This window comes from Peromyscus maniculatus, chromosome 7 (assembly GCF_049852395.1).
Source record: "Peromyscus maniculatus bairdii isolate BWxNUB_F1_BW_parent chromosome 7, HU_Pman_BW_mat_3.1, whole genome shotgun sequence".
NCBI classification, from domain to species: domain Eukaryota; kingdom Metazoa; phylum Chordata; class Mammalia; order Rodentia; family Cricetidae; genus Peromyscus; species Peromyscus maniculatus.
The window spans coordinates 72,762,591-72,776,531 of record NC_134858.1 but is presented as its reverse complement, the minus strand read 5'-3'; the positions used below and the strand labels follow the sequence as shown (position 1 = coordinate 72,776,531).

The 13,941-nt window shown below is 51.2% G+C and overlaps 1 protein-coding gene across 5 annotated transcripts in view; it reads right to left on the bottom strand.

Moving 5' to 3' along the window:
- The window catches only part of Myo5c (myosin VC), a 72,948-nt gene extending 60,298 nt beyond the window's left edge, over window positions 1-12,650 (bottom strand). For 4 of the 5 annotated variants that reach the window (XR_013052823.1, XR_013052824.1, XM_076576697.1 and 1 more), the window contains exons 1-3: window positions 12,493-12,650; window positions 3,782-3,892; window positions 620-785 (exon numbers count right to left, since the gene is read on the bottom strand). Coding sequence is in view for 2 of the 5 variants with exons in the window: in XM_076576697.1 (XP_076432812.1) it covers window positions 620-785; window positions 3,782-3,892; window positions 12,493-12,519 (304 nt within the window). In the remaining 3 variants the exon portion in view is untranslated. Of the gene's footprint in view, window positions 1-619; window positions 812-3,781; window positions 3,893-12,492 lie in introns of those variants that run through there. The other variant, XM_076576699.1, reaches the window with a different exon arrangement.
- Window positions 12,651-13,941: the final 1,291 nt, after the last annotated feature.

The window sequence follows — 13,941 nt, the reverse complement described above, 5'->3', positions numbered from 1 at the left end:
CTGAGGAAAGAGGTGAGGCATGGTCACCAGACTCTCACGGGGTTCACCCCATCTGCTTCCTTTGTGGGAGACCCTCCTTGAATACACTTCTTTTTAGATCAGACTCTTGATGCTTATGCAAGCCTTTGGCTTTACTGCCCTCCCCTGTCCACTTTTGTCCCCCCCCCAGAAGTCAGTGGGTTGGAAACTTAACCCCCTTCACATATATATATATATATATATACACACACACATATATATATATATACATACACACACATATATGTATATAATATAACACTTCTTAAACATTTCACACCAAGTCACCTTCATCTCTGGGCTGTTCTGATGGCTGGATGGGGTAACACATGGGAAATGAACTGCATTTTTGCAATTCCCAATGTAAATGCAACAATAATAACAATGTCCCAGGAAGTAATACATGTGTGGGATCTAGTGAGAAACTTAAACACAAGCCCATGGTGTTCACTTTCTTCATAATCTATCTTCGTTCCCATGAGAGATTCTCCCCACGCAAATGGCTCTTTTTACACACACTCTCAGTGCTCAGCATAAACACGGTACCCGGCATGCTCGCGACACTCAGACAGCCAGCCTTGGGGTCACGTGAACTCCTTACCACTATAGGTGTAGATGAGTTTGGACTCTGCAAAGCGGATTCTGAGATTATGCAGCACCGCTGGCTCATGGAGGTAGCTGAGGGCGGTGAGGTCATTCTCACCCACAAGGATGTCCGGGTTCCGGAGTGGAGGCAGCGACCCTGGGTCAACAGGGTAATCCAGTTCCTGGGAACAAAGATCGCTCTAAACTCCTGGAAAGAGAGGACCTTTGGTGTGTCCACTAAACAGTCTCCTTTCTCCTATCCAGCTCCCATAGAGACATTCCTCACACAAAAACCAAACCCAAACAACACAATATTGCATAACTTTTTCAGAGGTTTTTTATGTGTGTGGGGTGCTGCTACTGCTGCTGCTGTTGGTGGTGGTGTTTGCCTGCTTGTGTGCATATGCATGACATTTATGCAGTGTCTGCGGAAGCCACAAGAGGGTGTTGGATCCGACAGGAGTTACAGATGGTTGTGAGCCACCATGTGGGGGCCTGGCTTGAAGCTGGATCCTCTGCAAGAGCAGCGGGTACTCTTAGCCACTGAGACATCTCTCCAACCCCCACAACTTGTTTTTGAGACAAGTTCTCCATAGCTCTCCCAAACTGACCTTAAACCCTCGATCCTCCTGCCTCAGCACTACTGGTGAGTGTCAGCACACCCGTCTTAGAAACGTTAAGTAGAGAAAAAAAAGAAATTACCCTCCTAGGTGACTCTGGGTAATGAAAAACTGGGAGCCAGGAACCAAAGCACTGACTGTGTGTCTTAGAGCAAGTCTAACTGTGTATCATGCAACAAGTTCCCCCACCCCCTGACTTTCCTCCTCTGTGAAGGGGTCCTCAGAGCTGGAGAGGCTGTAATGAAGGGTGATAAGAAGCCAATGAGCAGGTACCCAGCGGCCCCACCCTATGCCCACCGTAGGGGCCATGGGAATGTCCATCTGGAAGGATGCTGCTGCTGAGACAACCCAGGCTAAGGTGCCTCATGGCTTCGGAGCTGCCAAGCGTCTCCTCAGCTGACACACCGGGGGATGAGAAGTGTCTGAAGGAGCCCTTGTATGGGGCAGTCTGTGCCAGGGCTACCCCCTGTGACCCTCAACTGTGGATGAATGACTTCCCCAGTCAGGAGGTAAACCTCGAATTCCCCGAAGCATCTGCTGAGCAGAGGAAGGTGATGTTGGGGTCCCTCATGGTATCCAGACTAGGGAAGAATGGACCCCACAGTAACAACAGCTTGTCGATGCCTCCACCCACCGTTTTACTATCAGGGGAAGCTCAGGCCAGAGAGTTTCTGGGCCTTGAGGGAGGTTGGACAGCTGGCCCGTCTACCTTCTCATTCTCAAGCTTCCACCCTGGATGCCTAGTCCTGGACCAGCTGCCTCCTGGGAAATGCTAGGCCTTCATCCCTGATGGTCTATGTATGCTTCCATCCTGCCTTCTGAGGAAGGCATGGCTGGCAAGGTGAACACTGAACAAGACAGGCCAAGAAGACAGGTACACTCTCTGAGAACCTCACATCATCCGCAGGGCTTGGCCCACACTCTCTCCATACCTCACATCACCCGCAGGGCTTGGCCCTGTAGGTTGGTCAGTTTCCCATCAGGAGAGAAGCTAGGGGAGATCAGGACACTGACCAAGAGTCCCTGGACCAGATCTTGATGACCCTCATCGAGGTAAATCTGCCCTGCCAGCATGCACCCTAATCCCATGCTGTGTTTGTAATATGAGGAGAGAGAGAGAGAGAGAGAGAGAGAGAGAGAGAGAGAGAGAGAGAGAGAGAGAGATGCATTTCTGGAGGAGGAGAAAAGAGGAGATCATCAAGTAGAGGCAGAGGTGACATTCTCCACACAAAGCAAGCTTTGTCCTCTGGTACAAGGAAGGGTTAAGGTAAGAGGCCCTGGCTGCTTGCCATTCTCTCTGCCTCCCCGGCCAGGGGCACAGCCACCTGGAGCCTGCTAATCGCACAAGCAGCTGCTGTCCCAAGACTTCCCTCCCTGGGCCCAGGCACCTGTTTGATGCCCAGTCAGCGGCCCGAGGTGCTAAGCAGCCTGTGTGGCACGCGGTAAGGGCTACAGGGAGCTACTGAGGAGCGAGATGCCCTGCACTGCAACGCCCTGGTTGTGCTCTTATGTCTGTATGGGCTCACAAGGACGGTCCCTGGCCTTCAGGGCCTGTGACAGCATGGTCATCAGCTCCTTTCCTGTCTGTATGTGGAAAGGAAGGGATACAGACTTAGCAAGTGGTGTGCCTGACCCCAGAGCACGGGCCCTTCCTCCTCTGCAACTTCTGAGATCTCAGGAAATGCCTGGTATCCAGGACCAGATGCCTGGAAGCAGCATGTGGTGTCTCTAAGTATATTTTGTAAATTCCAGCATTTAGCGTTTATAAGCAGTTCCCAGATTACCACCCCTGATCCAACGGAGCGCACATCGCTGGCCCAGCTCTGCATCTAACACTTGAGTCTGGAAGTACAAAGTCAGCCTTGGCTATGAACCCAGAGGGGTGACTTCTTAAAGCCCATACAAAATCTCCAGCTGCTGTATCATCAAAAGACTGGGGTGGCCTCTGGCCGTAGCTCCGCGGCAGCACATCCCACTGGAGCCTTGGCCGAAGCCTGAGCTGCCTCCTTTCTCGCCGTTGCCGGTTCTGTCTCTGTGCCCTCCTCACACCCTCCCAACCCTTGTATGGTCTGTACATCCCAGACTGGCTTTCTAGCTCTCCAGTCTCCTTCCGCACCTCCTCCCTCTCCCAACGTCTCCCTCTCGCCATCTTGATTGTGCCTTGGGATCCAACCACTTCCCTGCAAGTTCCTCCCCTGCCTAGTCTCTACTGAGTGAGACCCAGGAACCGAAACAGCGGATGGCTTTTCACTAAACACACTGGGCACTTGGAACACAGCAAGGGCACGTATCGGGTGACTAACATGGAAGCCCTTAGAGATGGGCCGCTGGTGGGGGGCAGCAGGAGGGCGCGCACGCACGCACGCGCGCGCGCACACACACACACACACACACACACACACACACACACACACACACACACCCAGGGGATCCTCAGCACTGGCTGGCCTTCCTGGATATGGTGTCTGTTACACTGCTTTGCCTGCACGGTCCCTCAGGACTCTTCTGCCCCTGTGATGAATACATCACTCTATGCCCTGGGCAGCGGAGACCCTTACCGTTCCATCCTCCAGCAGGAGTTGGAGGACTCGGTCACCAGCTCTGTAGTCCTTGGCAATTTCAGCAGACTTCCAAACTTCTTCAGGATCAGGGATCCAAACCCTGTTGTACTGACCACAGGATAAGACAGGTTTAATCTCAACACGTGAAAACCCCGAACGCAAATCATCAGATTATCCAGACCCAGAAAGCTTTCATTCTGCCAACTGGTTCAAGTCCCACATGAAGAAGACACTCAGAGCTAGGGGATATTCCGTGGGTAAGGTGCTTGCCATGTTAACACAGGGACCTGTCTAATCCCGGCAAGCACGTAAGAAACCAGGCGAGGTGTTTATAACTGCGGTGAATCCCTAAGGCAGGCTGGTCAGCCACCCCAGCCGAACAGTGGGCTCTAGATTCCAGTGAGACCTAGTCTCCATAAACAAGGTGACAGCTCCAGAGGAATGATAGGTACCCCTCTGGCCTCTACATGCTCATGCGCGCGCGCACACACACACACACACACACACACACACACACACACACACACCTTCTCCTCAGAATCCTTTCACCTCCTTTCTTGCCATGAGGAGGTGGTGTATCTACAATGCATCACCAGGCTCACAGTCTGGTTTCATAGGCAGCAGAACTCAAAATTTCCTAAATACACCATGAAAACTGCAGCTTGGGGTGGGAAGGAAAGCGAGAGATCGATCCCTGGTAGGAGCTGGGGCTTTCTGCGAGACTCAGGCAGAGGGATTTGGTTGGCATCCATCAATAGACTACTTATTTAATTTCTTGTACCCCTCTTTTTACTCATAAAATGGTACAAAATCCACTCCACAGGGGTGCTAAGTAAGAATATGAACTGGAAAGCATTTGGGGGCTGGACATTTGACTCAGAGTGGAGTGCTTGCCTAGCATGAATGAAACCTTGGGTTCTGTTCTCAGTACCGGATAAACAAGACACGGTGGTTCACGCATGTAATCATAACACTCAGGAGGTGGAGGTCGGGGGATCAGGAATTTAGGCCCACTCTTGGCTACATAGTGAGTTCGAGGCCAGCCTGGGACCCACGAGGCCCTGTTTCTAAAACAAAACAAGCAAATAAATGCATACTAGGAAGCATTGTTACAGCAGCATTATCTTGGACTGTTCTTATTTTGAGACAAGGTCTCAAGCATGTTTTCCAGGCTGGCCTGAAACTGGTAATCCTCCTGCCTCAGCCTTCTGGGGCAAGGATTGTAGGCACAACCATCACACTTGGCTATCGCTCAGCTATCGCCGGTTACATCACAGCAGCCAAGGATTCCCACCTTGGGAAAGGCAAAGACCCTAGGCAGCTGCTCAGCTCTCTTCCCAGCAGGCTACTGGTGCACATGTCTCAGCTCTGTGGAGCAGATCCTACTGTGTTTTATTGAACCGTGACATTCCAGAACTCATGCATCAAAGTCCCGATCCCTGATGTGACTGAAGATTGGAGCCTGAGAGGGTAAATGGAGTCCTAAGGGAGAGCCCTGACCTAATGGGACTGTAGGAACAGCCCTTATAAGAAGAGATACAGTAGGGCTGGCAGGATGGCTCAGTGGATAAAGGTGTTTGCCACCAGGCCTGGCAAACTGAGTTCGATCTCCAGGATCCACATGATAAAGGGAGAGAACCGATTCTGAAAATTTCTTCTGACTTGCACATATGCGTCATGGCACACACGCATCCCCTAACAATTAAATGAATGTCATATGAGAGAGAGAGAGAGAGAGAGAGAGAGAGAGAGAGAGAGAGAGAGAGAGAGAGAGAGAGAGAGAATGAATGAGAATAAAGGACTACCCAGAAGCAACCAGGCAACGACCCAGACCTGTACCTGTACGGAGCCTGAATGGAGCCTTCGGCACACAGACACGCCTCTTAGGTATACACACACCCACCACATACATCTTTGTCGCCATGACCACACATTTCCTACCTCAGATCAGCTATTAGAAATGTTTTTTTAATAATCTGATAGATCACAAATTATTAAAGTACAATATCACAACATATCAAGAACTGGTCATTATAAAAAAAATGTTCAGGGCTGTAAGTATCCTCGGGATGATCTACTGCAAGTTGTCTGTCAAGCTGAGAGTTCCAGACAGCTTATTTCAGATGCTGTGTGAGGCAGGAGAGAGTTGAGGTTCTGAGAGGGGAGCCCTGCTGGTCCAAACTTCCAGAGGAACATGGGGCCCTGGGAGCTTCTGAATGATCCCTGAGCTGGCCAGTTCTTTCATTTTACTGATGTTCCACCTCAAACCCAGAGAATCCAAGAGCGCACCAGAAAGAATCTTAAAGGACCACCATGCCAGCAGGGCCTATGACTCCTGCCTTGAACTGGCTAATTAACTGAGTGTGGCCCGGAGGATGACCCTGACACACTGTCTGCCTGACAAACTTTCCAGACTCTCCTAGGGACTTCTGGATTCATCCCAGCTACAAGTATCATCCAGTGGCAGGCAGCGTTAAAATGCACGTGACCACGCTCCTCTTCTTTGCCGCCCCTCAGTATCCTAGGTAACCATACCTGCTGGTCCTTGTGTCCCTGTCAATTCAACTGAGATCTAGAATCCTGCACCTGAAACCCAGCCTGCTAAGCAAACACTCCAGTTCACGCAGTTCCATGGACAATCTATTGCCTCTCCTCCCTCACATTCCTCTACCCACAAGGCAACACGTTAAACCATAATGAGAGTTAACTGAAGCGTTTAGGTAAATACACACAAGCTGTGCAAACAGAGTGACCAGCTCTCACATGACTCCTGCGAGCTTCTGGCCTGTGAGACAGAAGTCTCCATCCTGGAATGGCCAGCCAAGCTCGCTGCAGGGCCAAGAGCCAAAAGGCTGTCTCTGCTGGGCTTCTTCACCAAGGGGCCTAGAGAATGGAGCAAAGCTAGGACCAGAGGTCGAGGAAGCAATATGGGCTCAAGAATATGGCAGCTCCTCCCACGTCACATGCACAGGTGAGCTGTGGCCCACCTGTCTGAGGGGTCTTTTGGCATTTGTCATGCACGTGGCCTGAAGGCTGACATGGGATGTGGAGTGACGGAGCTTTCTCCTGCCCCTACTTCCTGGGTTGGAATCTCCATGCCCAGGGCACCTGAACCAGACAGGGGACACCATAACTCCTTTTCCTTCCTCCCCACTCTCCTTGTAGGCCCTTCCCCGGAATCGCCGTCCCTTCCATGTGACTACCCATAGAGCAGACAATGGTGGCTGAATCTGGCTTCCTAGACTAAATGAGAAAAGGGAAGACAGTTAGAAAGGCTAAATTGTTTCTGGAGAGTTCCAGCTACTTTCTCAACTGCCCCAGAACCTGCATCTTTGAGACCACAGCCAAGGGCTTTTTGTTTTGTTTTGTCTTGTTTTGAGACAGGGTTACTCTGTGTCACTTTGGCTGGCCTGGAACTCACTCATTCTGTAGACCAGGCTGGCCTCAAACTCACAGAGATCTGCTCGTCTCTGCCTCACAAGTGCTGGGATTAAAGGCGAGTGCCACCATGTCTGGCTTCACAGCCAAGATCTTACAATGGATCCCTAATGTGCATCTCCAGCACCTTCAGATGCCAGACCTCAACATCCTTGACAAGTCACATAGACCAAGTGGTGACATTGCTTGTCCCTCTCTCCACTTTCTCTTCAGTTGGAACCCAGAACTGTGGGTTCTCAGCCTGTCCCTGCCCAGTCATCCCTAGGTGCCGAGAAGCTGAGATTTTAAGCAGCCCATCACTCATCAACCACAGACAATCTTCAGCATGCTCCAACAGCTGTGCACACACAGACACCCTCACCCACATCAGCATCCACAGCATACCACAGCACGAGAAAAACTGAAAGCCATCCTAACGGTTTTGACCAATAGCCTGGGAGCCACTCTGCTAGCCGATTCCTCTACCCAATCTACTCTGTCGGCAGTCACCACAAACCACCAGCACTTTCTAGAACATTCCAAATCTTCCCCGACTCTCTGCCTGTTCTCCTGTTCCTCCCACCTCTAACCCCACCTATCCATCCACACTTAGGAGCAGGAGAACACCCAGAGTCCCTAGTTGTGGCTCCTTCCTTGGTCCCTACCCAACAGGCTTGATTGAATCCTCTTAAAAGCTCCCACTCCTCGTAACCAGCATCTGAGTGACACCAGCCTCGTCTTTGTGCCTGGGACCCTACACAGCATGGGGTCTGCTCCATTCAAGAAAAGTTCAAATGCCCAGCAGTTCCACTGTACCAGAAAAAAAAGAAAGAAAGAAAGAAAGAAAGAGAGAAAGAAAGAAAGAAAGAAAGAAAGAAAGAAAGAAAGAAAGAAAGAAAGAAAGAAAGAAAGAAAGCAAGCAAGCAAGCAAGCTGGCATTTGGCTTGTTGACTCTTTCTCATTTTTAAGTTTTCGAACTACCCATAGATCGGACAATGGTGGGCAATCGAACTGGATGAGAAGGCTGTTAGAAAGATCAAATGGGAACATCACTAGCATGAACATTGACCTTCTATGAGATAGGGACCTGGACCGCGAGTCTTCAAGGTACTTCTCCTGCCCTTGCTCCCTGGGTTTCAGCCGACCCTTGAAAATACCAACGAAGTCCTCATGTGCCGACGGCCACACCATCCTGGCATTCCCAGTCTCCCCTGTGAGTTCTTCACACACGGTCGAGACAAGCGCACTACTAAACGACTGTGCCTTTCTGGGGAAAGCATATGCCAGCTCCGCTCACAAAGAGGCAGCGCAGGAGGTGGATCCCACAACCCACAGGCTGAGCAGCTGGTGGAAGGCATCACCACCGTGAGGATGGACAAGGACACACCGGAGCTCACCAGAGGGGCTGGCTGGAGAAGGACCGGGAACAGCTCTTGCTTCTTCCACCTTTCTCAGCAGAGATTTATCATGCATTTATCATGCACGTGGCCTGAAGGTGCCCTGTGACGTTCTCATTTCTTCCCACACCTTCCCACCTTCCCATCCTGGACCCCCACCATCCCCACACCTCACGGTGGTGTGCACAGTGGCCGCCTTTCCCACTCTAGTACACTGCGCTCATCTCCTGACCCTTCCCCTCAGTCATGTCGGAAGCCTTTCTTCCTACAGGTCCACGGAAAGGCGACACCCTGGTCCAATAGGAGACATCTGAGGGCCTTCCTCAGGGCCATCCCCCTTGATGTCTCTGAGGGCAGCAGAACTAACCTCCCGGTCTTTAGTCATTTGCCTAGACATTATTTGCGTTTGTCACTACAGCGCGAACAGGTTTGGGATGCTTGCTCTTCACAGGCCTTTCCCATGCGGCTGTGAAGGTCGGAGGCAGTGTTTATGTGGCTTTCCGTCCTTCATCATGTGGGTGTGACTAGCTTTTCTCTCTCCTGCTGGATATTGGGGTTGGTTCCATCTAATTATTATAAAGAATAATGTGACAAGTTAGCAGGTGTGGGCAGGTAGCTAGAAAAGAGATGGACTTCCCATGGGTCCACTGTATGGGAAAAAGTTCGATTCCTTGAATATGATAAAGGTGGGGCCCAGGTCAGGGCATCGAGAGGCATTAAGACCCTGACTCTGTGAAGTCTGTGTAACTTAGACAACCTCCTTGATCTGGCTCTGTACAGAATGGGGTGTGAAGGTTTAACACATAGATTATTTTTCTTCAGATTATTTCAGATGCAGAGAACGTTCTGAGGATGATGTCTGGTACTTAGAAACATTCAACTTTATCATGCAGGTTAAAAATAAGCATCCTGCCCACAGCTGTGGCTGTAAGCACAAACACCCGCTCCTGCATGCGTGCACAGAACATGTATTTAGAGCGCGCTCACCGCACCCTGCTCACCGCACCCTGGTCTTTACGAGCTAATGGCCAGCAGAGGGGACGCACAGTTGACCGTGTTAACAGTGGCCAGGGTGCTGGATGGAGGGCTGGCTGCAGGCTTCTCAAGAGTCTGCTCAGACGGAATCTGAACGGTGTGCCTGCTCCTGAACAAAGCAGTGTACTAAGCCAGTGGTGAGCACGCAGGCCGAGCTGGGAAGGACAGACAAAACATGCCTGGCAGGGTACGAGCCAGCTAGGAAGAGAGTCGCAGGGTCTGGAGGAGGACGCGGAGGCAGAGCCTTACGGCAGGGTTGGGATCTGAAAATGACAAAGGCCTCATGAAGGTTTTAAGTGGGGATTGGTCAGACCAGTTTTTCTCAAAGGGATTTTAAGTAACACTGCTTAGAACATTTCTGAGGCCTGCTGCTGTGGGGAGAGGTTGGGTCGTTTTACACTTCCTGCACCCTAGCTCTCTCTCAGGAGTCCCCTCTCCCTCTGGGGACCTCTCTTCCTGGTTCTGCCCAGCCCTCCTGCCTCCCCCCCCCCCCCCCCCCCCCGCCTCCCCCCTGTGATGGCTCATCTTGGACTAGCAGCTGGAGCTGGCTGCTTCTCTCTTGGATTGTGGGCACCCCTCTGCTCTGGCCTTGGGGTGGTAATGGGGTGATCCAGCCTTGGTTTCAGTGACCACATTGGGTAGACGACACCCCTGCCCCAACTGAGCCCATTCACTAGAGACACCCAGGCTGTGCGCAAGCCACTCACTTTCCCTGGAGTCCTCTCAAGCTTCAACACCCTTGCTGGTTAAAAAAAAAAAAAAAGAAATGTGCTTCATGACCTCTCTCAGAAACACTTCCTCCTCCTAATGGCTCTAATACCACCCACACACACACACCCTGTTCTCAATCACACAGACGCCCGTGTCCATGTCATCCTTGGTGTGTCCCTTGTCTGAATAGTCCCTGGCCACTTTCTCCTCGTCTGTCTCCACCCTGCAGGTCCAGGACTGCAGATCTATCCAGAGCCCTGAATGGCTGGGATCCTGATGAGGCCACTCACCTACCCCCCTCTAAACCACCACCCCATCCCCCCCATCCCAACTCAAAACCCCCACCTGTGTTGAAAGGCCTTTCTGCCTCAGCTCTGAACCCTCTCATACTCCCTAGGCTTCAGCAAACATCTGCTTGACATATCTCACGTCAGGGAACCAGAAAATACCTTGGCAGGCAAAATAACAACTCTGGAATAAAACGAAACCTTTTTTCCTCTGCTCCCCCCGAGCACAGTGCTTCCGCCTGCAGAGAAATCCCGACCCCACCACACTCCAGCCAGCCTCCCTTCCTCCACCCCACAACGTCCTCGCTTATTTTTGAGAAAAAGCCTTGGTATTTAGCCCTCGCTGCCTGGAACTCACTATGTAGCCCAGGATAACCTAAAACCCAAGGCAATCCTCCTGCTTCAGGTCCCTGAGTGCTGGGATTACAGGCACTGGAGATAGGGGTAAATACCCCTGTGTATTTTTGCTTCAAGAAAAATGGTTACTGAAAACAGGTCAGTGACCAGCTATCTGTCCCCAAAATGCCCAATAAGGTGGGGGTTTGTTCAAGAATTGTCTTTTGTTGTTAGTAACATGAAGGCTTAGAACCCCTGCTGGGTACCTGATCTCTCACGTTCTTTCTGGTAAACTGTTCTAGATGAGGGGTGTAGCTCTGTGGTAGAGTGTCTGCCTAGCAAGCAAGGCCCTGGGTTCAGTCCCCAGCTTGGGGCAGGGGAGGGAGGAGACGCTCCACAAAACAGTTAGGCCACGGTTTGAATGCATCAGAGGGATATCCTCTTTGACGTGTGCTTGTAATTTATTAGACAAAGTAGAAGGAAATCCCCCCTCTCCATGCAAAGATAATCATAAAACACCTTTTAAATTTAAGGTATAAAGATGGGGCCAGGCGGTGGTGGCACACGCCTTTAATCCCTGCACTTGGGGGGCAGAGGCAGGCGGATCTCTGTGAGTTCGAGGCCAGCCTGGTCTACAAAGTGAGTTCCAGGAAAGGCACCCAAACTACACAGATAACCCTGTCTCCAAAAACAAAACAACAACAAAAGCTGGGTGTGGTAGGGTACGCCTGTAATACCAGCGCTTGGGTAGTTGAAGCAAGACCTCCACAAGGCTAGCCCCTGTCTTAAAAACAGGGTGGAGCATGGAGGCCACACCTTTAACCTCAGCACTCTGGAGGCAAAGGCAGGCAAAACTCTGTGAGTTTGAAGCCAACCTGATCCACATAGTGATGTCCAGGCTAGCTGGGGTGACACAGTGAGACACAGTCTCAACAAACAAAACCCAAACCCAAACAATAACCCCCCCCTCACCCCCCACTCCCTGCCAAATTAAGCTAAGTTCACGTGTGTGGGAAAAGTGGTCCGACAGAATCCATACTTGTCGCATCTGTCTTGAAGGGGGTCTAAATTTCTCCTACAACAGTGTAGGATCTGTTTTTACGGCTATTTTATTTTTACACATGCTTTCCTGGGTGAGGGGGAAGCTCTTAAGCCCTGGAGGTTTCCCAGAGTGCTCTCATTGCTCAGGGTCCGGCAGCACCCTTGTGCTCAGACCAGACAGCTCCAGGTGGAGCCCCGGAGGAACTTCGCCAGCATTCTAGACAGCGCGGCCAATCTTGCCGGAATCCTCCAGGCTCTGGAGGCCTGGAAGGTTCCCGCAGCTAGACGTGCTAGATCGAAGCTCCTGCCCAGTGCGGGACTCAGATTCCATCAGTTAACAGGAGGAAGGGGCCAGGTGGTCCAGCCACCCGACGTGGGAACAGCGGCCCTCCGTTGGCTGTGCCCACCCGCCAGGCGCCCGGGCCGAGCTCGCAGCTGCTCCCGGCCTCCGCCCCTCCAGGCGCCCGGGCAGGTGCACCCCTACCTGCGCGTAGAGCTCAGCCACCGCCATGGGCCTCGGCACTGCTGTTACTGCTGCAGGGGACCGTGCGCGCCCAGCCGGTCAGCACCGGGCCATCTTGCCAAGTTTTCTCAAGTGCCACGGCTCCTTTCCCCGAGGGCTCGGGCGCGGGGAGTGGGGAGTAGGGGCGGGGGCGGGGAGAGGGCAGCGGGATTGGTGCTCGCCTGCAGGCCCGTGCTGCCATTGGCCCGGCCCAGGTAACAGGTGAAACTTCTAGGGGTCCCGCCCAAGTTCCTGTTCCCTTACTGCAGCGGGCAGAGCACAGACAGGCTTACACAGAAAACCCCAAAGAATCAGTGAGTCAATTGAATTTCTAAACTGAGGAAGGGGTCGGATTTAAAAAAAAAAAGAAAAGAAAAGGTCTTTGTCTTGCGAGCATTTTATATGCAATAAAAAATAAGACACAAGATCAAGGAAAACGCATCCTGAGATTACGATTACGCCAATAAAAACCTCATCTGACCTTTAAGGAGAGCATGCTTCCATCTGTCTTAAAGGGCACAAAGGAGGCCTCAATAAGTACCGGCAAGCTGTTTGGACCGATGGGATTAATTTAACATTCGAAAGGTGTTGGCTCCACCCAAATTAACACAAGAGCCCAGTATATGGGGTTAGAAATCCTGGAACACTTTTGTATATGGACTTTATTTTTATATTTTATATGAGCTAGAAGTCCGTGGATAGCTAAGACTATTTTCACAACAAGGAGAAAAGATATCTCTGCTGTCCTTTCTCGGGAGCAGCCCACTTTTTGTTTTAAGGATCTGGGTTCTGGGGATCTGGGATCTGGGAGGATCTGGGGTTCGCTGAGTAGGTTAGGCTGACCTGGTGGCCCCGGAGTTCCTGTGTCTGCCTCCTCCTGGCTTTACGGCGTCAGCACACCTGCTTTTTAAATCAGGTCCTCAGGCCTGCGGTGCAAACACTTCGTAGCTTGAGGCCCAGCCCTGTCCTGCCATATCGTATATTCATGGGCACAAAGCCATGGCCAGTAAAACCGCGTGTACTCATGTAAGAATGGATACGTGAATAATGGAGTCCATCCGCAGAGCCCAACATTGTGAGACATAGAAAAGCAACAAAAGCAGATCCATGGAAAATAAAAAAACAACACGTAGCTTCACGGCTAGAAATTATGAATAACCAGGTATGGTGGCAGAGGATGGTAATTCTAGCACTGGGGAGACTGAGGCAGGCAGGGTCCAAGCTTGGGGCCAGTCTGTTGGGTTTTGTTCTTATTTGATATGCTGTGTGACAATAAAGATTTTCGAACAGTATATTTTATTAATTTATGAATAGATATACATTTGAGATGGGAGACTCAGTAGGTTGCCCATTCTGTCCTCAAACTTGAAATTCTCCTACCTCAACCTTTCAAGTATTTGCGATTACAGGTCGTTTGAATGTAGTTGGATC